Genomic DNA, 26748 nt, shown 5'->3' with positions numbered 1-26748 from the left:
TTACATGCTTGTCTTGGATGTTTATTCTCATTACACTTGGATTTTTCCTCTTGTTCAAAGGTATGATGCATTTCCCGTGTTTATCCATTTTCATAAGCAATTCGAAAATCTAACAAATTATATAATATCAATGCCTTAGAATACAAGAAACTTATATCATATCTTAACAATTATGGTATTCAACATCAATTTTCCTGTCCTCATACGTCTTCAAAATATGGCATATCGGAAAGACGTTTAGACATGTTACTGAGTCAGGTCTTGCCCTTTTATTCCATGCTCATATGCCAAAGTCATTTTGGTCCGAAGATTTTTCAACATCATGTTTTTTAATCAACATAATCCCTAAATCAAGCACTGAATGTAAAACTCCTCCTGAAATTTTATTTCACAAACAACCCGATTACACCTTTCTAAGAGTCTTTGGTTGCCCGACTTACCCTTGACTAAGACCATATAATTCCAATAAGCTAGAACCAAGGTCTTTACTCTGTGTTTTCATAGGTTACAGTAACTCTCATAAGGGATATATATGTCTACATCATCAAACCAACAGGGTATACATAAGACGCCATGTCGGTTTCGAAGAAAGCACATTTCTTTTTTTGTCCAAGCAGCAACAACATCCTTTACAGAGCCTTGAATCACCTGCTAGAACAAGTACGTTAATTTCTTTACCATTTAGAAACTGCGCTACCACATCTAAACCACATATTCAAACAACCTTGCCTACACTAGTTGATCAACATATTCCAGCTGAACTGAATTCACCGTATCAGAGTTCAAATATACCAATGTCATTGAAATCTCCATCAGCCTCTCCTAACATTGATCATGCAGCTGGTACTTCGTCATACATCTCTGCAGATGAACATCACACAACATCAGGTGAGCCACTTCAAAGTTAATCCAGCAAACTGAACATCTAATAGTCACTCGTGCAAAGTCGGGTATTACAAAGCATGTGCAGAGACTGTGTTTGACAGCAAGCAAACATCCGTTAAATGATTCAGAATTTATGGAGCCAACTTATTACTCACAAGCGTGCAAAAATCCTAAATGGAGGACTGCGATGGATATACATATTAATGCTCTATTCAGAAATAAAACTTGGTCTCTAGTGAAGTATGAAAAGGGAATGAATGTAGTTGGTTCCAAATGGGCTTTCCGAATTAAACAAGTATAGAACAGTATAAGGCGCGACTGGCAGCTAAGGGATTTAACCACCAAGAAGGTATAAACTATGCAGAGACGTTCAGTCCGGTGGTTAAACCTTGCACTATTCTACTGTTTTTTTTCGATTGTTGTGACAAATCAGTGGCAGGTAACTCAGTTGGACGTTGAGAATGTGTTTCTTCATGGGCATCTTGAAGAAAAGGTTTATATGAGGCATTCAGCTGGGTATGTGGATCCTAACTATCCTGATTATATGTGTAAATTGCATAAGTCTTTATTCTCTCTCCTAAGTAGCTATCTTTTACAATTGGATTTCAAAGGTTCTATAGCAGATAACTCATTATTTGTGCACCAAACTGCTGCTGCTGTCACCTATGTACTAGTTTTATGTGGATGACATAATTGTTACTGGCTCTTGTCCTGAACATATCGAAGCTTGTATCTGATCTTGGCTCGGAGTTTGCAGTAAAAGATATGGAAAGTTATTTTATTTTTGGGGGTTGAGGTTCTCAAGTAAGGACCAAATCTGGTGCTTACACATCGCAAGTATGTGGTTGATCTCTTGCGTCATACTAAGTTGGATGGAATCAAGTCTGTCTGCACACCTTTGGCTCCGAACACTGAAATTCAGAAGCTTGGTACAAAGAAGTTTACGGATCCAACACTATATAGAAGTGTAGTGGGGCTCTTCAATACTTTCATATAACTAGATCGGACATTTTGTTGGCTGTCATCAAAGCGTACCAATATATGCATGATTCATATATTGAACACTGGTAAATGGTGAAGAGAATCCTACGGTATTGAAAACAAACAGTGGATTATGGCATGTTCATCAATTCTCAAAGGGATTACTCAATTCATGCCTACTCGGATGCGGATTGGGAAGGTAACTTAGATGACCGCAGATCCACCAGTCGTTACTGCATCTACTTTGGAGGAAATTTAATCTCATGGAGTGCTCGTAAGCAGAAGAAAGTGTCAAAATCAAGCACATAGGCAGAGTACAGGGGGGTTGCAATTGTTACATCCTAACTCATTTGGATTAAATCTCTCTTGAAGGAACTTGGAATATCGACTACGACCCCCATATTGTGGCGTGACAACCTGGGAGCGACTTTTCTTACTGCCAACACAATATTCTATTCTCGAACCAAACACATCGAAATCGATTACCACTTTGTGCGAGAAAGGGTTTCCAGCAAACAACTTCATGTCAAGTTTATCAGCTTGCAGACGTGGTTACCAAAGGTTTAGCATCACCATGTTTTTGGTGTATTAGAGACAAGTTGAACATTCTTCAACTCAGGATCAACTTGAGGGGGGGGGGGGGTAAGTATACCAAATAGTCCTGAACAACCTCAACAAGCTAAACTAGATAAGCATAAGACTCTCTACAATCAAGTCCAGTCTTCCTAGAATATCTCTTGCTATTTTACGCTGTTGTTGTTAAAATTTTGAATTGTATTTTGAATCTGAAACCGTATCTGTAACGAACACTCTCTATAAATAAATTTCATCATCCGAACATTAAAGTGTGGAAGATATTCACCAAAATATCTTGCTAAGTTAAACTTCAACCACCAAGGCACCAACAAACCCTTCTTTATCTCACTATACTCTTGAATCTCGCCACCATCCAATGGAATCAATAGCACAAGGTCTTCCCTGAATCTGCCTTCTAATCCCTTACAACCCAACAAATCAATTTCACGTTCTTCTCAGCTTCAAGAACACCACCAACTTGTCTTGATCTCCATCTGTTCACATATTCAACTCATTTCATTTTCACAGCATCACCAATTCCACCAGTTCCTTGACAATCACCATGAACCCATCTTTTCTCAAGAACCAACAACAAATTGATTATTGAAATCGAGTTTTACAACAAACCAATACTAGTTCCTTAATCGCAAACACCATTCTCGTCCACAATCTTCATGATCAACAACCAACTATCATTACAGAATCAGATCCCCTTTTCCCACCTTCATCTGTTTTAAATTATTAATTAATTCGAGCAACAACACCCACTTCTCTCTCCGATTCATAAATATATATCTTCATCTGCTCATGTCTCTTCTTCTTCATTCTCGAGTTTTAATTCATTCTCTACCATTAAATCCCTTTCCAATCTCTCTCGCGAGCGACATCAGCAGTGGATGCTTGCTTTTTTGATTTCAGCTGCTAATGATTTGGGAAGAGAAAATGTCTTCTCGACTTGGGGTTAGGTCAGAATTGGGTGATTACAACACACCCATCTTCCGGATAAGGAATACCCAGCTGGAATCCCCTTAACTACAGCTAGTTTGTGTTTAGTACTCCTCTAAATAGAGTTACCCCTTAACCTTGGCTCGACTGCCACTAGTACTTGCTTGTGAAATGACCATTTCTCCTTTTGGCTCAAATTAAGATGATTTCTTCTTCTTTTCTTCTGCATGACTCCAAAGTAGCTATAAAACTCAAAACACGCATAAAAAACATAATTCACAAGAAAATTAGCAAAGAAAACATAAACAATAGATAATAAATATGGTGTATTCTACACCTATCACTAGCCATAATATGAGAGTTACTAATTTCGAAAATATAAATTCATTAGTGATCACATAGTTTGTCGGAGCATATGGATATATCTATTTAAGAAGTTAGGATAATGATCCCTTTATCTAAGACTCCACTATATATTGTGAATCTTTTCATTTTCGAACTGTTAGATAATGAAGGATCACATATTACTGATCCAATACTCCATAATAAAACTACTGCAAATAAATAAATTGTTGCTAACCACATGAACTAGCATTAAAAAGCTCCATAGAGATCGAAATAAAGTTATTCATGTTGTTTCAGTGATCTTCTTACAAGAATTTGATTTTGGTATGGGATGGTAAATATTCAATTTTCGGTTCATAAATTATTATGTGTAATAATCATGAATGATGGATTGATGCTATGAGAGCTAAAATCAATATTTGAATATCAAGTATGGGATATTGTTGAATTGCTCGAAATATACAAATCAGTGGTGTGAGTGGGTCTTTCAGACCTAATACGACTTTAATGGAAATGATAAGAGATATAAAGCTAGACTTGTGGCCAAACATTTTACTCAAAAATGAGGCGTTAATTACAATAAGTTTTTTCTCCCATGTCAAAGATAGACTTGTTCATAATAATTATTACTATACATTATTAGCAGCTCATCATCATGACTCAGGATTTACATCAAATGAATGCAAAAGTATATATCCTTATTAGTGGTAAATTATAAATAAAATTTACGCGTGTTAGCTTGAAGGCCTTGCCTTATAAAGACAAAAACACGTAGTCTACAAATTCAAGAAATCAGAGTATGAAATTAAGCAAGCCTACCTAAAATGGTATATCTAAAATTCAACAAACCATAAATGTTTTGGTTCTGGATGAAATTATTGTAGATCCATGCATATACCTCAAGATCAGTGGGAGAAATTCATACTCTTGGACTTATATATTAAGATTATTTACGCGTAGTGATCTTGACTTTATGCATCTCTCTATGATTTTTGAGATAAAGGATGTCAATGAAGCTTACAATATGATAGTCACATATCATGTGGATTACTAAATCTCTCATATAAATCCTATATCTAATTTTCGGAGAATTTTTGAGATAACAACATTTATAGCAAGTTTTATTTCACATTGGAATGAAGATATAACTAAATGCCTCCAAGAAAACATTATGGGAAAGCTATCAATAATTTTGAGATGCTCTTAACATATGTATTGCAATTGGTTAGCGAATCCAACTAAAGTTAATTGGGTTTTCAGACTTTAATTTTGGTGGATGCAAGTATTTTGTATATATAGGAACAATCCATTAATACTAGTCCACAATTGAGTTTGAATAATTATGACTATGAGACTTAGTGACTTGAGGTTTGCATGTCTCTGCATTGCTAAAATTTATCGTCTTAGCTTCGCAACATTAAAGCACGACATGATACAAAAGGAACAAAACACATGAACCTTGAGTATGTTTACGTGAGTTAAGCAATTCAAATACAATGTCGTTTATTTACCGCTAAGCACAATTACACCCGTAGATGCATTTATGGAACAATTACCTTTTAAGACCTTTTAAGAATATATTGATATCTTAGGTCTGTAGCTGTACAACCTAACCTCAATAATTCAATGTCTGATAAATGAATAACCTCGCCAAATGAATAATTTTCTTCAGTCCTGACTTGGGCTAAGGGATAAATGAATAACCTTGCTAAATTCATTCATGAATAAAAAAAAATGAATCCTTAAAGGCCCTAGCTTAATAATCACTACATTTCATACAAAAAAATATAATGTAAATAAACCAAAATACCTCATCTAATCAACAATATTTGTATACGAAGTCATTTCTTCTCAAAATATACATCTATCTTTTTTTTTGTTTTCATCTTCCACCTTATCCAAAATGCAAATCGTTCTTAACATTTTTGTAATGCATAAACAACTTCTAGAATATTTTGTCTTTCATTGTACCAAGACAATTTTTATGGTGACTACTGCTTTAAATATCTCTTTTGGTGACACATTTGTATAGCGCTACTATCATCTGGTTCTGGATGATTCTCACCATTTAATAATGGTTCGATAATTTCTTAGTTCATAAGCCATAACTGCATCATTCTCATTACAATAGTTCAAAAGATGTTCGATATCCGTGACATTTCTATAACGTAAGTTAAAAATGATATCGGTAAATTCTTGAATATCTTATTCTAAATATAAATTATAAACGTAAAAAAACAAAAATGCTCTTTAAATAAATAAATATTCATTTACCTATATAAATGAATAATATATTATTTATCGATAAATAAATAACCTCGCTAAACGAATATTTTTTTCGGCCCAAGAGCATTCATATATCGAGGTTAGCCTAGCTGGTTATTGAATTCAGCTAATTTGTGTTTATTTTGAACACTTGTTGATCTCTTATTAATGAAACTATGAATATATTTATGTATCAGTTTTTGGTATACATTTATGTGAATGGATGAATGTTAATAGAAATTGTCTTTCTTAAAGACATTACTGGACTATTATGATACTGTTATTTAAGGCCTAGCTGAGTAAGTTATTCGTGGTGTGTTACATGGAAGGGAACATGCTGATAACAATCAAGGATCATTAATATATTGTGAAACATCCTACGTTTCTATAAAGAGTTATTATTTTAGGTTTCTATAAGGTTTTATTACCTTATTAACTCTTCCTTGATGGACGGTTGAGAACCAAAAGCTAATACTAAAACTTCTAGGAACTTTGTCCTTCTAAATGGAATACAATATCCTTCGGCATTGTATTCAAGAATTAACAACTCATTACGATAAAAGGTGAAGAGGAAGAAACCAATTTAAGGAGTTTGGAAATAGTCTAGGGACCATTAGTGTAGGGTATGAAAAAAAACAAAGGGAAGAAACCAAGACCTCCACAAGTTATTCTGCAGTAAGGAAAATTACGTGAGAATGATCACTTGATTCAATATCATTAACATCGGCAGGTATATATTCTATACAACATGCATACACATGTGATTGTCACGTAGTTCAAAGATTTTGTATGATGAAATATAAAACCTATGTCTATTTCATCGGCTGAACCCATATATATGTATAGTAATGGCCGTTTCAAATTTTCTTGAACTTTCATGATAATCCTGCTTCTGATGCTACCAAGAATCTAATAATTCAACTTTAATAATAAATGATCTTCCAAAAGTAATACGACTATATATAAATTTGGAATGGCTGCTTTATCTTTTTGAACTTGACATTTTTCATTAAAGACGAGTTCTTTTTGTTTGTTTTGGATGATGACAACAAACCACAGTTTAAGCTGCCTGTTTGAGTGGGGATGGATCGACATCAATCAACTTCAAACATTAAGGAATCCCAGCCTATTTACCAAATCATACTAATAGCATCAACTTTATGCCGTGACAATGTGCACGAGAACACAAAACCTTTTGACTCTCAGTGTCTCTTTGAGGATGTGCCGGGCTGGATAGTTTAGCATATGACACTTTTAAGAGGGTACGTGGCTGAGATTTTTTCTACATGAATTAATGAGAGAGGGTAATTAATGAGAGAGAGTAATCAGGGAAAGAGTGATCGGAGATTACAACAAACATTATAAATATAGAGAAGTATATGCAATCTCATATCAGCAAACCACAGACAAACCCAAATTAATTTGATTTTGCATTATTTGTTGCTTTTGCTTTTTTGGTGTGCATCACTAATTACTTTTCTTTGTAGGATCTTTCTATAAACTAAGCACAATCAATAAAATATACGAGATCCTAATTTAATGGTTTCGGTTTTTTTAAGTATGTACTTTATATTTATCTAATCTATTTTATCTGTGTACTTCCCCCTTTCTCATTCTCGTTCTGTCTCTCTGAATTACTTTAATATTTTTTTTCTTTATTTGTTTGTGTTAATCAAAAATTTAATGGATCCCAACCCACCACCACCACCAGACTGTAATATTGTCATCAATAAGAATGACGGAGGAATAAATATCATGCAAGAGGAGGACTATCATTCTTCATCATCCGCAACAACAATGAGCGTTAATACCGAAACTGCTCTGATTGTCACTGAATCTACAACAGATGAACATAAAGCAACATCACCAGGTAATTCTTGCCATACTGATAATAACATCAACAGCAGTACTAGACGAGATCTTCGGTACTGGATTTTACTAGTGATCACATACGCAGCCCTTGTGGTGGGTTCCGTCTCATCGAGTCTACTCTCAAGGTTTTATTTCATCCATGGTGGTTCAAGCAGATGGGTTTCTACTTTTGTTCAATCTGCTGGTTTTCCTGTCCTCCTCGTCCCCATTTATCTCCCAATGCTATTCAACAAGAATCACAACAAACCATGGCCTTTTTCAAGCTTCACTCTTAAGCTGCTGTTAATATCAATAGCTATAGGTCTTATGCTTGGGGTTAATAATCTGTTGTTCTCATGGGGCGTGTCTTATCTTCCTGTTTCAACCGCATCTCTTCTGCTATCAACTCAATTAGCTTTCAATCTTATCCTGTCCGTTATCATCGTCAAACAAAAAGTAACCTTCAAAAACCTTAACTGTGTGGTTCTCTTAACCCTAAGTTCAGTGCTATTGGCTTTGACACACAGTCACGACAGACCCGAGGGTGTCTCTCAGAAACAATACTTTTTGGGCTTCTTTTCTATTCTGGGTGCGGGTTTGCTTTTCGCTCTCTACCTACCGCTTGTCGATATGATTTATAGCAGAAACGTCAAGAGTTATGAGTTGGTGATGGAAATGCAGTTCGTCATGGAATTGGCAGCGACCGTGCTGGCGACGGTTGGGATGTTGGCAGACGGCGGATTCGGGGAGATGAAAAAAGAGAGTTTGAGCGTTTTTAATCTCGGTACAACTAGTTACTGGCTGACGATTGGGTTCACGATATTTTGTTGGCAATTTACTTTCATGGGGACGGCGGGTTTAGTGTTTCTGACGACGTCACTGAATAGTGGGATATGCATGACGGCGATACTTTCGATGAATGTGGTTGGTGGAGTATTGGCTTATGGTGATTCGTTTGGTGGGGCCAAGGCGATTTCTACAGTGCTGTGTGTTTGGGGGTTTTCTTCTTATCTCTATGGTGAATACATTAAGATGAAGGACCCTAAAAAGGAGTTATTACTGGAAGAGGAAAATGGCGAAGAAAATAGAATAGAAATGAAGACGATGAATCATAATCAAGATTCACGTATTGTTGCCTAAACAAGGGATGCTGTTTTAATTGAACATTACTAAATAGATTCATCGAAAAATTAATTTAGCAAATGCTATACATATATTTCAACTGCGGTTCTAATGTACACATAAAGATTACAAAAACTTATGCAGATTTTTCTGCGGTATCTTATTTATTACTAGTATATACTATTGTACATGCATGGCATCAGAAAATACGATGCGATGCACTGCACTGACTTTGAGCATTAGAAAATACGCGTGCATAGCGAAACTATGACAATCCCGGCATACCAACTAGGTAGAATAGACATCTAACTCCTTTAAAATCCTAAGCTCCTTAAGCTCCACGTTGAACGGCGACCCTCACCCTCAAACAGAATTGCTCTGTTTCACTTTTCCTTAAAGGAGAGAAAAACAAGGCTTTTTCTCACAAAATAAAGAAATTTATTTATTTATATCCGTGAAAAAAAATCGAAAACATAGAAAAGCCGAAGAAGAAAAACCTTATCGCGATCCAAATCTCTCAAGCCGTACCCAAAAATCGTCTCTACATCTTCGACGAGAGAAGAAAGAAGAAGAAAGAACCCGTTGCTGTTATAAATTGAAGTTAGGGGAACATTCTGATGAAGAATCACAAAATCAGGTAATTTAGGGTTTCTTTAATTAACTCTGTATAATTAGATGGGTTTATAATTTGATCAAAGTATGATGGGTTTGCTCTTGATTGAAGTATAATTAGATGTATTGGGCTCAATTTAAGTTTCTTTAAGAATTAGGTGAAGGTTTTTTTCTTTTTTGGTTCGACTGCAATCTCTTCGCCAGGTCTTTGAAGCGAAATTTGAAGAATCCCTGATGATATCTCCGATTTTCGTTTTTGGGGTAGGTTTCAAAAAGAACCCTAATTTATTTTATCCAACTTTTAATCCCTAATTTTATTTTGGTGATATAATATGAGTAATTTTTGGTTGTTTCTTTGTTTTCAATATTAGGTCATTGGTGTGTTGCTTCATTGAAGATATGTCTTTTAAGGTATATCACTTTTCTCTTTACTTCTATGCTTTTCAGTTTTTCAATTCTAAATTCTGTATAGAGTGGTAAAGTAAGCCCGATTGGAGATCTTTTATATGTTATTTGGCCTTCAATTAATTTGGAGATCTGTATAGACATACATCACTTGAAATTCAACCTGGTGAGTCCCCCTCATTTGCATTCGTTAGATGCCATGTGATTCTTCTTTATGTAACTGGATTCGACCCAATGACATCCCTTAAGCTTGACACAAAATTACAGTGGTTAGGTCCAATCTGTTTAGGTGGTTTAATTTGTAGGATATTTGTAGGATAGTAAGATTAAATAGTAAGACTAAACCATTTACAAGTATAATAAATTTGAGACTTTACACTTTGATGGCTGATTCTTTAGATAACTGACGACATGCCATTCTATGAAACAATACCATTTGCTTTGATTGATTTTTGAATGCTAATTTGAATTAGTACAAATGCAGGATCCGTTTGCATACAAGCATATTTTCCCGTCTATGTTGGATGCAGGATTTTCTTTTATCGGGATACCTTGGTTGGTATTATTGCAGTCTCAGTACTTATACATTAACTCTTTGTTTTTCATTGGCACCAGGCTCTATCTTTCCCCATATTTGGCAGGTGTTTTGACTGATTGAATTTCACACCATCCAAATAATAGATGATACCGGATGTCGAGGCCTTCTATTTGAAACTCAAAGCAGTGGCAGTCCCACAATGTTACAGCGATAATTTCTTGGCAGAAAAGCAGGTATATTTGAAACTCAAAATAGCGGCAGTCCCAAAATGTTACACTAATCTCTTGGCCGAAAAGAAGGTATATGGTATACATTTGTTTACCAAAAGCTCCTTGAGAAACTGCTAACACATTTGTTACTTGGATGAGAAGCGAATTACATGCTCACTTTGACCCAAATGATGCCAACACATTTATTACTTCGATGAGAAGCCAATTATGCGAATTGTGTGTTCACTTGGACCCAAATGATTAATTAAGTCTATTTTTGATTGTCAGTATGAGTACGATGATTGTGCTTGATGCTGAGACTGTGACGTTCACAGGAGGAGTGGACAAAAATAATTATGAATATACATTTAAGAAATTGTGTAACACAAAGGCAAGAGTTAATGCTCCAAATTAAGAACACGATTAATGCTCCAAGGTGATTTAGTTCTTTATGTCTAATTATTTTAATATTTAAACAAACATGAAATGTTTAATGTAGGTTCCCAGTCTGTTTTGAAGTGAAAGACTATGCTAGATCGATAGTTTTTGTGCCATTAGACAGTGGATACCACAAATGGGGGCAGTAGGCGTAATAGATGTTCAGTGGGGTTTTTTTTCTCTCTGCAGCCTTCTTCCTCTCCTCTCCATGTTCTACTTCTCTCATTTTAATTCATCATTGTTTTTTTTATATTATTATTAATGGTTTCTTTTACAGATTTTGATATGGCTTCCGGATATGATGATTCTGAACACTGAAATAAAAACCTCAGGAACACTAAATACGTAAACCCTAATTTTGGTTCTTCTTTCACATCTATTTCATTTTTCTATCTAATATACCTGAATGCTTGATTTGAAGTGGTGAGTTGTGGTTAGTTAGCGGATTTAAGATATAAAAATTGCACTTTTTCTGATCAGTACCTGAGTTTGTTTTCTTAGGTCTAGGGATTTCAATACAAAGTAAAAAAGGTGAACGATTTTTGCAGTTGGTAAGCCTGAAACTTTTTCGTTCTGTCTTTTTGTTTCTCTGAATCAATAAACCCTAACCTATTTGTTTTATTTTGCAGGTACGATTTTTTTTTGTTGCTTGGACAGGGTTGAGAAGCATTACAAGTCCATGGTTTCTAATACTTTCCATGGTATGTATAAGCAATTGCATGTGAAGACATTATTTATTCACCAGTGTATATAAATATCTTACTGGATGTCACTGTAAGTGAGGATTGCAATACCTTCCAATATGTATGGTTTACTTATGAAGTGTATATGTATAAAAATGTATTCCTTCTGATTCATGCACTGTTCAGAGAAAATTACATCAGTAAATTGCAATGGATACTTTAGTGTACAAATGTTACTGAGTGCAGAACAAGAGTCCCGGCAGATAGTTGCAAGTGCCAAAAACAGTAAGCATATCATATACCTAAACTGAAATGTTTTATTTGGATTATTGAAATTGCAACATTTTTCTTATTTGTATTGATACAATTGAAAGTTTCAGATTTTTATATTCAATTTCCTTGAGATTTTTGTTTTCAACATCGTTTAGCTTTTTTTGTTACTGATTTTTTTGTTGTTACTTTTTATTGCCAGCAATAATGAATGTTGAAGAATTGACAGTGTACACGACAAGAGAGTGAAGGAGATGAATCATAGTATTCAAGAAGGAAGAAAATAGAACCATGAAAATTATAAAGATATCTGACTTCACAAAACTTTAATGGGTTCAGTTCTTGGTGCTTGGGGTTTGATATCTGATTGTTATTTATATTTTATGTGTGTATACTTTTATAAGCCATAAGCTTAATTGGGTTTAATATGTTCGTTCACTTCGTCCGCAGGGGAAATAAATGAAAATAAGACAGTAAATGATGATGAGATGGATAGTGGAATGATGCTGGAATAGCCAACAAGCCTTTTCCTGCATCCATGTTTCATAGATTACCAACAAGGTAATTATTTCTTCTACCTGGTCCCCAATTTCTTTTTATACGAATCACATGATTTACGTTTATATTTCTTAAATTGTTGATGCTTACTGTGATTCCAAGAAGAAAATTGATTCAGCTTTATGCAAAGTCAGTTCTAATGATGGTAGGGTAGACTTGGTATGTAGTACCTAAAAATATTGGTTTTCTCTATCTTTAGATTTGGGAAGTCAAATTACATATTAACTTCCATACTAATCCATGAATGAGGTTTACTGTCATTACATGAACATGGTTTTGAGTCACTTTGGTTCTGAAAATCTGAAAAGAAAGCTAAGATGTAATACATTGGGCGCAAAGAGAATTACCGTTGTTGGATAACCAGGAAAGCATAGATTTGAAAGAAGCCATAATGAAGGTATAACTTTCATAGTTCGGCAAACTCATTTTCAAGATTTTATTCTTTTTATGGAGTGTGCAACAACAATTTTATGGTCTAATTTTACTGATGATATGGGAACTGGCTGCAAAGAAACTCATCAGCTAGAGTAAGCTGTAAAGAAAGCGAATAGTTAACTGGGTAAGCCTGAGATTTTCCGATCCTCCACCGGTGCTAAACATTAGCGGGACCAAGGATTACCAGCAATTCGATTCTCTGGAGCAACAGTAAGCACAAACCTCAAATATTAGCTTCTTTTCATAATATGTTGTTATTAAAGTGAACCAAGTTAATGGTGTCTGACTAATTTGGTTGTGTATTTAAATAAATTACTGTACAACAACTTTTGCAGGAAGTGTTATTAGCAGCAGGGAGATTCTTTGAGCAACGAGTTTATGCAGTAACTACTAAAATCCACACTGAAAAAACAATGGTTTAAAATCTCAATGTCCCTGAACGATGGCTTACCAACCTGTTCAGCAGGTTACATATATATATATATATAGATGCTATGCTATGTAACTACAAAGATGCTTTGTAAAGAAAGTTAAAGTTTTACCAAATAGTAACGTGCTGTAATGGCGAGCTTGATTGCTCCATATGCAAATCTAATTTCAGACAACATTTCATTAAATCTAATTTATATTATTGTAGTTTTTGGACTATTAATCTATCTGCACCGTCACTTCCTTTATTTGTTTTTATTTGATTTTAGCACCTCTTAGTTGAAGAAATGTTCTCATCTAATTAATAACACCAAATCAAATTTTCAGAACATTTGGTCTTCAACACCCAAGTTCATCTACTGCCAGTTCCCGTACTGCAAGTTCAAATCGGGACTGGGGAGAGGCGAAACCGAGCTTTACCAAATGGGGCGAGGTGAAGCCGAGCTTTACCAAATCAAATGCAGAATTGGCAAAGCCGAGCTTTACCAAATCATATCGGGACAGAACGAAGCCGAGCTTTACCAAATAAAAAATATGGTTCAAAGAAAGAGGCATTGATGCATAGTATTTGTAGTTTGTAGTTGCAGATTAAATTGGTGAACCAAGTGTGCACAAAATCTTGTTAGATATAGTTGCTGAGAGAGAATGTTTGCCAAAATTTTAAGATGCCAAGCTAAGACATGTCGTTGTACCTAGCTAGCTTACATATGCTTAGATTTGGAAGGTTAATAATAGAAAGATACGATCCATGTGATGGAGATTGGAAAGCAGCAACTAATTTTGGTTAAAGAAAGAAAAACATATAAAGAAAGATATTATGGAGGAGAAATTAGACGTCGTTGCTCGTGATATTACATGCATTGCATGGCCAGCTGCTGCTGCTGTATGAATATGATGGATTACCAGCCAACCAACAATTACATGGATCTCGTGCTAAACAGATGAAAATCAAAATCAGATGTAGAAAATTTGAAAGGTCGATGATGTTGATGAGGTGGGAGAAAGAAGCTATCCCTGATATACGATACGATACAATACAAACAAACCGTTTGCGGCAAACAGGTAAGTTGGGCCTTATTGGGCTTTTCACAGGATATGATCAGGGTAGGGAAAAAAAAGGCACGGAACGGCACGCTTATAGTTAACACGTGCTGCAAGCAGTGAGATTTAATTTGGGGATAGACGAAGTGAAAGGAAGAAGAGTTCAGAAATCAAATCCAGATTTCATTTCTCTCTCACTGACTCAGCTAAAAATTAAACAAGAAAACAGAAGAAGAAGAAGAAGATGCCTGTGACGGCGACGATGGTAGGAGCAGTACTAGGGTTGGGCACACAGATGTACTCCAATGCCCTCCGTAAACTTCCTTATATGAGGCGTATGTTGTTTCTCTTTTAACCTAATTTCTTCATTTCTCCTTATCAGTTCATTTTCATCTGATTTCTCATTTCATCTGATTTCTGATTTGATTTTCATTTCAGATCCATGGGAGCATGTATTGGGTATGGGACTTGGAGCTGTATTTGTAAATCAGTTGGTCAAATGGGATGCTCAGCTTCAAGTTGATCTTGACAAGATGCTCGACAAAGCTAAGGCCGCTAATGAGCGTCGCTACTTTGGTATTATTCTCTCATTTCAGTTTACTCTTGAATTGATTTTCCACTCTTAATGATTCGTTATGCCAATTTGGGGATTTCTGAGGTTTCATGTTAAAATTGGTTTTAAATGATAGACGCATTTTTATAAGAGAAGACTAATCTATCTATGTCTTTCACTAGTTTGTTATTTGCCTCGCGCCCTAAGAAAGGGTTTAGACTTATTAGCTAGAACATTTATACATAAACTGATTAGTTGTGTCATGAAACGAAATGCCCTCAATAACTACATTTCTGCACTTGAAATACTTCAAATCTGTGCTAGCCTTAAATGTCTTTCAAAGATTATCCCGCCTTGATAGGTGCTGCTTCTTTAGTCCAAAGGAAGATCTTGAAAGTATTAAGAATTGACAAATGTACAGAATAGAGTTATCATTCGAGTCACTGGTTTTTTTCAATGTTTTTGAGTTCCAAGCTCTGGGGGGTATAGGTCCATAGATGCACACTCATCGGGAATGAATAATAATAACATAGATTGAGTTTCAAATAGTTAAGAAGACGCTGATATGTCTGTGTTTTTTAATCAATGAGAGATTGCTCTCAATTTTGGTAGACCTGGAACAGTTGACAGTGTAACTCTTAAAGCCTTGCCACATTGAAAGTCATCGAACACAGACTTCTATGGAATTTGAGGAGCTTGATGTACAAACCATGCCTGAACTTGAAGTTCAGTGTAAAAAATGAGATAGAAAAATTATGATTCTCTTGCAAACAAGAACAATATTTTAGAAGAAGTTAGGTTGCCACATACCTTAGTTTATTCCAGTTATGTAGTAAGATTGAAAGTGTCATAGATCAGAGAATGCTTGGATTCACAACGAAGCTTTCTTAGATGTCAATAAGAATTAAAGTTGATTCAGTACCTCTAGTCCCCATTTTCCATTTAAAAACCCACGAAACAGCAATAGTTTAAAACGGGAAGATGTATATGGTAGATTAGAAGACATGTCAATTCTGAGTGTAAATATTTGGTTTAGTATGTATAAAATAAAATGTAGCTGAACTTTCACATGTCAATCCAACTTTTTATTCATGTTCTCGACTCCCATCAAAAGACCTCCAATCTTGTCTATGTTTTATCTTTTTGTAAGGTACTTCTCCAAGTTTAAGCAGACATCCAAAGGGTAGCATATCAAGATGTTGCTCATTTGTGAATTTCTGAGTTAACCCCATTCACATGCTTAAACCTATGTTACTCTTTTTGGAGGCAAATGTTTCAATTCTGTGAAATTGACGGTTCACATAGTTTTGCCAGTAGAACAAATAAGGAGTTTGAGTCTGTTCCACATCAACTGTCTGCGTGTTTATTGAAATTCTGATAAACTAACTCACTGTTACTAGTGTATTTTTCACTTTTCGCCACTTCAACCCTGTGACCCCAATAAAACCAGTTACTTTCTCTCCTTTTATTTGCTGTAAAATTTTCAGTCTCATTTCCTGTTATGTTGAAATTGTATGAATCACTTAACATTGTAATTTTATATGTATGCTACATCTCATTACGTTTGATTATCTTGTTTCTTTAGACTTATTAGTTAGACCATTTTACACAGATGGATTAGTTGTGTCATGAAACAAAATGCCCTCAATAACTACGCTTCTGCACTTGAAATACTTCAAATCTCTGCTAGCCTTAAATGTCTTCCAAGATTATCCCGCCTTGATAGGTGCTGCGTCTTTAGTCCAGAGGAAGATCTTGAAAGTATTAGGAATTGACGTATGTACAGAACAGAGTCATCATTCGAGTCACTGGCTATTTAAATACTGAATGTTTTTGAGTTCCAAACCCTTGGTAGTATAGGTCCATAGAAACACACTCGCTGCGAATGAATAATAACATAAAAGAAGTGAACAAATGATTGAGTTGCAAATAGTTAAGAAGACGCTGATGTATCTATGTTGTTTAATTAATGAGAGATTGCTCTCATTTTAGGTAGACCTGGAACAGTTAACAGTTAAAGCTAGGGCCACATGAAAGTCATGGAACCTAGACTTCTTATGGAATTTGAGGAGCTTGATGGACGAACAGTATCTGAAATTCAGTGTAAAAAATTAGATAGACAAGTACACCATTTCAGAAGAAGTTAGGTTGCCACGTATCTCAGTTTATTCCGGTTTTCTAGTAAGATTGAAAGTGTCATAGATTAGAGAATGCTTGGTTTCACTACGAAGGTTTCGTAGATGTCAATAAGAAATGAAGTTGATACAATAACTCTAATCCCCATTTTCCGGTCATAAAAACCCATGAAACAGCAATAGTTTACTTATAAAATAGCGGAGACATTTTCATAAGAGAAGACTAATTTATCTATGTTTTTCACTAGTTGGTTATTTTCCTGAATGATACCTCTCTAAGGAAGGTTTACACTTGGAGAGGTGCTGCTTCTTTAGTCCAATGGATGAACATTTTACGTAGAGAGATTAGTTGCAACATGAAACAAATAACTAAATTTGTGCACTTCAAATACTTCGAAATCTTCTTTTTAGATGTCTTTTGAGATTATCCCGCCTTGATAGGTGCTGCTTCTTTAGTCCAATGGAAGATTCTGAAAGTATTAGCATTCAAGTCACTGGTTATTTAAATACTGAATGGTTTTGAGTTCCAAGCCCTTGGTGGTATAGGTCCATAGAAACACACTCATTGCAAATGAAAAATAACATAAAAGAACAAATGATTGAGTTTCAAATAGTTAAGAAGACGCTGATATATCTGTGTTATTTAATCAATGAGAGATTGCTGTCATCTTAGGTAGACCTGGAACAGTTAACATTGTAACTCTTAAAGCCAGGGGTTCACTGAAAGTCATGGAACTCAGACTTTATGGAATTTGAGAAGCTTGATACCTCAACTTGAAGTTCAGTGTAAAAATTTAGATAGACAAATAATGATTCTCTTGCGAACAAGAACAACATTTTAAAAGAAGTTTGGCTGCCACATACCTCAGTTTATTCCAGCTATGTGATAAGAATGGAAATGTCATAGATCAGAGAATGCTTGGTTTCACAACGAAGGTTTCCTAGATGTTAAAAAGAATTGAAGTTTATTCAGTAACTCTAGTCCCAATAACCCATGAAACAGCAATAGTTTAAAACGTAAAAGATGTTATGGTAGATTTGAAGACATGTCAAATCTGAGTTGAGTATGTATTAAATAAAATGTAGCTGAACTTTCATATGTCAATCCAAGTTTATATTCATGTTTTTGACTCCCATCAAATGACCCCTCCGATCTCATCTATGTGTAATCTTTTCATTAGGAACTTCTCCAAATTTAAGCAAACAACCAAAGGTTTAGCATATCAAGATGCTGCTTATTTGTGAATTCTGAATTAACCCTGTTGTATCCTCACACCCATGTTACTCCGCTTTAGAGGCAAATGATTCAGTTCTGTGAAATTGACAATTCACATAGAAGAATTTGAGTCTGTTTCACATCAACTATCTACGTGTTTATTGAAATTCTGATATACTGACTCACTGTTTCCTAGTGTATTTTCACTTTTCGCCACTTCAACCCTGTGACCCCAGTATAAGCAGTTACTTTGTCTCTTTTTTTTGCTGTAAACTTTTCAGTCTCACCTCCTTTTAGTGTAGAAATTGTATGAATAACTTAACATTGTAATGTTATATGTGTGCTACATCTCATTGCATTTGATTGTCTTGTTTCTTTTGACAGATGAAGATGAGGATTAGCAGTACTGGTGATGAGATGTGGAGGAAGTTTATTCTGAACTGTGTTCGCCTGTCTTTAAATTTTTGTAGAAAAGATTGTGGCTTGTATGCTCCAATTTAACTGTTTGTGGTTTGATATTTCCAAGTACTCAAATTTGAAAAATGGAATAAATAAGTAACTTGATGTTGGATACACAAATTTGAATTCGTCCAGAATTGCTCATGAAATATCTGTATCAATATATATGAAACTCTGATGATATGATTTCTTTCAGATCATTAGATAGGCTGCAGGCCGAGCCCAGCCAGGAATGAACGTATTGAGAGAGTTCTCTCATGCATAGATAGTATTGAAAGGGACCTCAAGTATCTGACTAGTTTGTCATTTGGAACCTTTTGAGGATGGAGAAAAAAATGACAACACAAGCTTTGTTCTGTATTTTGTTTCGTTATCGTTTGGTAGAAAAGAGCTGCTTCAGTTTAACTTTCTAGGATACATGACAGAGAAGTGTTTTATTTGTCCAAGTATAATGAATGAGCGAACTCGTGTGGAAGTCAAATATCATTGCAAGTTCGTTTAGGAAAAGGCCCTTCTACTGCTATTACATGCTGGCAAGTAATGGATTCTTATACATAAAAATAAAAGAATGATTCACTGGGAAGATTACATATTGTATTATTATTATAGACTTACAGGCGTTCGTATGTTAGTAGCTGTAGAGTAGTGCCTCACCACGCATGTAATGGTTTCTCATTGCCTTCACCACATCTGTATGTTTCACAATCTACAAAAAAGAAAATCACATTGATACAAGTTGACTCTTTGATTTTGTATATATACATTCGCATGTAGGGATACACAGTTGAATTGAACTTGGTTTCAATTAGCAACCATGAAGGTGCCGACTTCATCAATATGTCTTCTTGTTTTTATTACTCTTCACTTGGTTACTATCGCACTTGGAGTTTCATCATCCTCCAGGAATTCCACAACACCCACGGCCAAGACCAAGAGCAAGACCAAGCCGCTATCAAAATCATCCCCACCACCACCTCCTCAGCGTCCCAGATCCAAACCCCAAACGCGACCAGAGGATTTACTATCCTTCACTCACTACGAGAAGAGCTGCCCAGATGTTGAAGGTATTATCCAAAGAAAAGTGGCTGCTTGGATAAAGAAGGACCCGACCATTGCTGCCAGTCTCATCAGGCTGCATTTCCATGACTGTGCTGTTAGGGTACGTTAACTCATTAGCCAGGTATGTACAAATTGGTCTTCAGTATTGATATTGATCTCGTTGTACTTGATTACGTACAGGGGTGTGATGCTTCAATTCTGTTGAACCATAAGGGAAGCGAGAGGAGCGCAAATGTCAGCCTAACATTGAGAGGTTTTGACGTGATTGATGACGTTAAAGCTGAACTGGAGAGAAAATGTCCTACGATTGTATCTTGTGCGGACATTCTAACGGCAGCTGCTAGAGATGCGACAGTTGATGTAGGTGGTCCTTTTTGGGCTATACCATTTGGCCGAAAGGATGGAAGCATCTATATTGCCAAGGAGGCCAATATAGTCCCCATGGGTCGCGAATCTGTTTCTGATCTTCTGCATTTTTATGAAACTCGAAGATAGAACTTCTAGGTTAAAGGATTAACTACTAGGATTAACTAAAGAGAAGAGAGACGAGGTTAAACAAGACTGTTTTCAGTTGATTTCAATATACAGAATATACAAAGACTCAATGCATATATATATGCATAACTAACTTGAGGGTTAAGATACAATCTTTCCCAAATAAAGACAATTCCCTAATATACAGAGATTTCCAAATATACAAGTTGTGTTATCTTGAGAGTTAAGTCACGTTGTGTTAACACCCTCCCGCAAGCGTAACAGGTTATCTTGAACCGTAAGCTTGAACCTTAACAGAGAAAACCGATCACTAGAAAGTGGTTTGGTGAATATGTCCGCAATTTGATATTTAGAAGATATAAAACGGACATCAAGAAGCTTGGAAGCTACTTGATCACGAACAAAGTGGTAATCAATTTCTATATGTTTCGTCCGAGCATGAAATATAGGATTAACTGTGAGATAAGTTGCACCAAGATTATCACACCATAATATAGGAGGAGAGCGTGTGGATATACGAAGCTCAGAAATAAGCGACTGAATCCACATAATTTCGGCAGTAGCAATAGCAAGTCCTCGATATTCAGCTTCAGTACTAGAACGAGAAACAGTCTTTTGCTTACGAGCACTCCAAGAAATAATGTTACCACCCAAATAAACACAATATCCACTTGTAGAACGACGATCATCAAGAGAACCAGCCCAATCAGAATCAGTATATGCACTGAAAGATAATTGTAGAGAAGGGGATGGCTTAAGGAGTATACCAAACGTACTTGTATGCTTTAGGTAACGAAGAATACGTTTAGCTAACCCCCAGTGAAACTCTGTAGGAGCATGCATAAATTGACAAACCTTATTGACAGCAAACGCAAGATCCGGACGAGTAAAAGTTAAATATTGCAAAGCTCCAACAATGCTACGATATTCAGTAGCATCTGTTAATAAAGTGCTACGATCAGAAGAAACATCACCAGAAGTACTTAGCGGAGTAGTAATTGGTTTAACGCCATCCATTTTTACTCGAATAAGAAGATCTTGAGCATAACGATGTTGCGAGAGAAAGAGCCCCGAAGAAGTACGAATTGCCTCAATTCCAAGAAAATAGGATAATTGACCAAGATCTTTAATTGCAAATTCTTGCTGCAAACGAGAGAGAATAGAGGAAATACCTGTAGTACTAGAGCCAGTGACAATAATATCATCCACATACACCAACAAATAGATCACACCATGAGTCCCAGTATGAATAAACAAGGACGAATCACACTTGGAAGTGACAAAACCAATTTGCAACAAAAAATTGCTAAGTCTGTGATACCACGCACGAGGAGCCTGTTTAAGTCCATAAAGAGAACGATGTAATTTGCAAACATGTGTAGGAAAACGAGAATCAACATAACCTGGAGGTTGTTTCATGTAGACTTCCTCTTGAAGTTCTCCATGAAGAAAAGCATTCTGCACATCAAGTTGATGAATGGGCCAATTGGAGGATAAAGCCAATGTAAGAATAATACGAATAGTGCATGGTTTAACAACCGGACTAAACGTTTCAGAGTAATCAATTCCTTCTTGTTGATTTTATCCTTTGGCAACTAGGCGAGATTTACGACGTGCAATGGTACCATCTGGATTACGCTTGATGCGAAAAACCCACTTACAACCAATAACATTCATAGAAGGATGATACGGGACTAAGGACCAAGTACCATTGCGAAGTAATGCATTGACCTCATCGTCGGATGATGTACGCCAGTCAGGGTCCTTATGAGCTTGAGAAATGCAAGATGGTTCAAGAACTGAATCACAGATGAGAGCATAACGTGAATTTGGTTTGAAAATACCATCTCGAGCTCTTGTAGTCATCGGGTGTGTAACAGGGGAAGCATTTGTTGAAGTTACAGATTGAGAAGCAGAAGAAGACGGCAACGAAGCAGGAACAGAAGACAATGAACCGACAGAATCAGGTGTTGACGACAGCGGAAGAACAACAGCAGGTGATGGCTGAGAATGAGAGACAGAAACCGGCAGCGAATGATTGGAGAATGATGCTGTCGGCTGAGAAGTAACAGCAGGTGACGGCTGATGATTAGAGACAGAATTTGACGCCTGATGATTGGAGACAGGGTTTGACGGCTGATGATCGGAAACAGGGTTTGGCGGCTGATGATTGGAGTCTGGCGGATGATGATTGGAGACTGGCGGCTGATGATTGAATTTTGACGGCTGATGATTGGAGGCTGGCGGCTGATGATTGGAGGCTGGGAGCTGATGATTGGAGACTGGCGGCTGATGATTAATAGGCACTAATGACGGAACAAAATTATGAAGAGCAGAGAAGGGAAGAATTACCTGTGAAGGAGTCGACGACGGCGAAGGTGACGACGCAGATGCAAAGGGAAAGGTAGTCTCATCAAAAACAACATGTCGACTGATGTATATTCGACCCGTAGGAAGATGAATACACTTATAACCCTTATGAGAGGGGCTATAGCCAATAAAAACACATGGAAAAGATAAAACATCCATCTTATGAGACCTATACGGACGCAAGTGAGGATAACATAGACAGCCAAATACACGAAGAGAAGTGTAATCAGGTGAAATACCAAAAAGAGCTTCATATGGAGAAGAATTATGAACGGAAGTCGAAGGGACACGATTCATCAAATAACATGCAGTGTAAAAGGAGTCATACCAATATGAAGACGGCACAGAGGCCATGTTAAGAATAGTAAGACCAGTTTCACGAATATGACGATGACGACGTTCAACCAAACCATTTTGTTCAGAAGTATGTGGACATGAAAAACGATGAAAAATTCCAAGTTCTTGAAGATGTGGAGTTAATTTGTGATATTCAGCAGCATTATCAGATTGAAATATTTTTATCTTTCGACCAAAAAGATTTTCAACATGCTTTTGAAATAAGAAAAAGATAGAGAAAACATCAGATTTTTGAGACATAGGAAACATCCAAGTAAAACGACTATACGCATCAATGAATATAATATAATATTTATATCCTTCATTAAATAAAATATGAGAGGGTCCCCATACATCGGAGAGAATTAAATCTAATGGATTCAAATAAACTGTTGTACTGGATTGAAAAGGTAATTTATGACTTCTATGCTCATGACAAACGGAACAAAAACTGATAGTTTGATTTGAAACTGGAAGAGAAAACTGAGAAATAACTTTGCGAACTGTGCGCATCATTGGATGACCCATTCTAGCATGCCAGGCTTGTAAACTAGCACGTTCTCCTATGTAGGCTTGAGGAACTGGAGATGAAACATCAAGTTGATAGAAACCACCCTTCCTAATGCCGCGAAGAAGAACCTTCCCGGTACATCGATCCTTCACAAGACAAAAATTCGGATGAAATTCAAATAAGACATTGTTATCAGTAGTGAAACGAGAAACAGATAAGAGATTATGAGAGATTTTGGGTGTAAAGAGGACATTACGAAGCTGCAACTTACGGTTGGGAGTCCCTAAAATTGAGGAACCAACATTAGAAATTGGTATAGAAGAACCATTACCCATCTGAATTTGATCAGGACCAGTATACTCAGTAGGAAATTGAAGACGAGAGAAATCATTGGTAATGTGATCTGTAGCACCACTATCAGGCATCCAAGAATGTGATGATGAAAACCCAGGTCCATAGGCAGCATAAGCCCGAGGTGCAGAGGATGGTGGTTGACGCCTAGGTGGTCGAAAGCTCTTGTCATAACGGTTCCAGCAGTCTTGGGCCTCATGATTTTTACGCCCACAAGTTGACAACGAGGAGAAGAAGAATCAGAGGTTATAGGCCCACGTTGATTGTCAGGTGAAGCAGGCCCACGTTGATTCTGAAAACGAGCAGGCTGAGATGAACCAGGCCCAAGGTGACTTTGATTTCTGTTGTTACCAGTAGAGCGAAAAGAAGATGACTGAGAGTTGGGTGCTGAAGATGATCCAGATGATGAAAAGGAATGATACGAAGATTGTCGATTCTGGGCAGCGAGATTAGCAACTGGTTGAGAGTTGGAAATCTTTGTCTGTTGATCAATACGTAGTTCAAATGTCAGGAGAAAAGTGAGAAAATCTTCAACAGACAACGAACTCATCGTGGTGGTTAATGATGTGACAATAGCATCATAGGTACTGTCCAAGCCAGCTAAGAGACAATGACGAAACTCTTTGTCTGTGACAGTGGTATCTGCTGCTGCCAAGCTATCCACAAGATCACGAGCACGGTCTATGTACTGACGCATAGTTTGAGAACCTTTCCGTAATGCTCGCAGTTCACAGTGAAGATGATGAACTTGAGCATCATATTTAGAGCCATAAAGAGATTCCAGAGATGACCAGATTTCTTTGGACGTTGTTAAACGATGGACATGACGAAAAGTAGCTGGGGTAAGAGAGGAAAATAGCCAACTAACTAAGAGTTTATCCTGTTTTCTCCAGGAAAGATAAGCAGGGTTTGGGAGATCAGCAGTAAGAGTTTCTGTAGGGCATGGAGTTGCACCAGTAACATAACCATCCAAGTCATGTCCCTGAAGGTAAGGAAGAAACTGAGCACGCCACAAGGAGTAATTGGTATCGTCTAGCTTTACGGTGATCATGTGATGTGGCTGAGAGAACTGAAAAGAAGACATCGTAGAGGACTGCAGGGAAGACATGGTAGAGTTGATTATAGCAGAAACTGAAGAAGAGGCTGTAGAAGATGTGGTTGATGATTCTGTCATGACTGAAATAGGATCGACTAACCTACTGATACCAAGATAGAACTTCTAGGTTAAAGGATTAACTACTAGGATTAACTAAAGAGAAGAGAGACGAGGTTAAACAAGACTGTTTTCAATTGATTTCAATATACAGAATATACAAAGACTCAATGCATATATATGCATAACTAACTTGAGGGTTAAGATACAATCTTTCCCAAATAAAGACAATTCCCTAATATACAGAGATTTCCAAATATACAAGTTGTGTTATCTTGAGAGTTAAGTCACGTTGTGTTAACACTCGAGGCCTGAATGTACTTGATTTGGTTATCCTCTCAGGTAATGCATAGACGCCTGAAGTAACCTTAGTCTTCATTGTAAAATGGTTTTTTTTTATTGTTGTCTCATGGGAAATTGATGATGACCAGGGGCTCACACCATTGGAAGGACTTCATGCAGTCCTGTACTAGAGAGACTTCACAACTTCAACAAAACTGGCAGACCCGATCCTTCACATATCTGATGGATCTGAGAAGAAAATGTCAGAAATCCACAAACTTTGTCGATCTAGATGTTACGAAACCCAGGAAATTCGACCAAGCATATTACACCAACCTCCAGCAAAAGAAGGGGTTGCTGTTGACGGATCAATTGCTTCATTCGGATCCAAGGACTGCACCGATCGTCGAGGCATTTGCAACTCAGCCCATATTTGATCCTCAATTTGCAGCTTCTATGGTCAGGCTTGGTAACGTACATGTACTTGCAGGCAAGAACCAAGGTCAGATCAGATTGAAGTGCGGCTATGTTAACCACTAAACACTGTAAACACCGTTGAACTAAGGGAATTTTCACCCCTTCAAAGTTGTTAAAATGCAATTACAAATAGCAATAACAAAGATTATGTTTGAATACGTTCTATTTCTTATATATACTCGTTTAAGATTTTGTTCACTTGTCATGGCCTTTTTATAAGGTTATTCCTCCAGATTTCAATTTCAGCACACCATTTTCTTCAACTCCAATCTCTCCTGTTCTCTTCTCGATTGTGTTTTTTCTTCTTCTTTTTCTCATACACTAGCAATCTTGCTCGACCTCTTTTTCTTTGAGAATGTCACCATCATTTTCATCAGAAGAGTCTTCATCATCTTCATTTACAACATGAATCCCTGATTCAACTTGAGCTGTTGATTAGGGAACCAGAAGTTTGAAATGATTTTCACCAAGTACCTTATCAGAATTCATATTTGCTGGCAAATTCTTTTCAGAATCCAGCTTATTATCCGATGGTTCCTGCACTTCATTTTTCATTCCATTGATGCACTCGCTATATTCTCATTAGGTAACCCCTCACCCGAAAAGTTTGTACCTATATATCTCGTAAGGAATTACATCACCCATTGCTTCTTGACCATCTTCTACCGCAGAAATTCCCTTCTCAGTTGTCGCAATCCTTGGTGTCCAATGAGACTTCACTTTACACCTTTCAAACAACAGTCGGAGGAAATTACCTTGACTG

At 36.6% G+C, this 26748-nt stretch overlaps 2 protein-coding genes and 1 pseudogene across 2 annotated transcripts; all 3 read left to right on the top strand.

Moving 5' to 3' along the window:
• The first annotated feature begins 7408 nt into the window (after positions 1–7408).
• On the top strand, positions 7409–9133 carry LOC113322924 (probable purine permease 4). The gene has a single exon (XM_026571114.1). The coding sequence runs from the start codon at positions 7681–7683 to the stop codon at positions 8986–8988; it is 1308 nt and encodes a 435-aa protein (XP_026426899.1). The 5' UTR covers positions 7409–7680; the 3' UTR covers positions 8989–9133.
• A 5595-nt stretch (positions 9134–14728) lies between these two features.
• Positions 14729–19137, top strand: LOC113322916. Its single transcript, XM_026571104.1, has 3 exons — positions 14729–14923; positions 15027–15164; positions 18877–19137. Exons 1-3 carry the CDS (start codon positions 14833–14835, stop codon positions 18891–18893), a joined length of 246 nt encoding a protein of 81 aa, XP_026426889.1. The 5' UTR covers positions 14729–14832; the 3' UTR covers positions 18894–19137.
• Positions 19138–19765: 628 nt separating this feature from the next.
• Positions 19766–26048, top strand: LOC113275438 (annotated as a pseudogene).
• The last annotated feature ends 700 nt before the right edge of the window (positions 26049–26748 follow it).

The sequence above is a fragment of the Papaver somniferum genome, chromosome 1 (assembly GCF_003573695.1).
Source record: "Papaver somniferum cultivar HN1 chromosome 1, ASM357369v1, whole genome shotgun sequence".
NCBI classification, from domain to species: domain Eukaryota; kingdom Viridiplantae; phylum Streptophyta; class Magnoliopsida; order Ranunculales; family Papaveraceae; genus Papaver; species Papaver somniferum.
The sequence above is the reverse complement of the archived record's forward strand: the minus strand, read 5'-3'. Positions and strand labels throughout refer to the sequence as shown.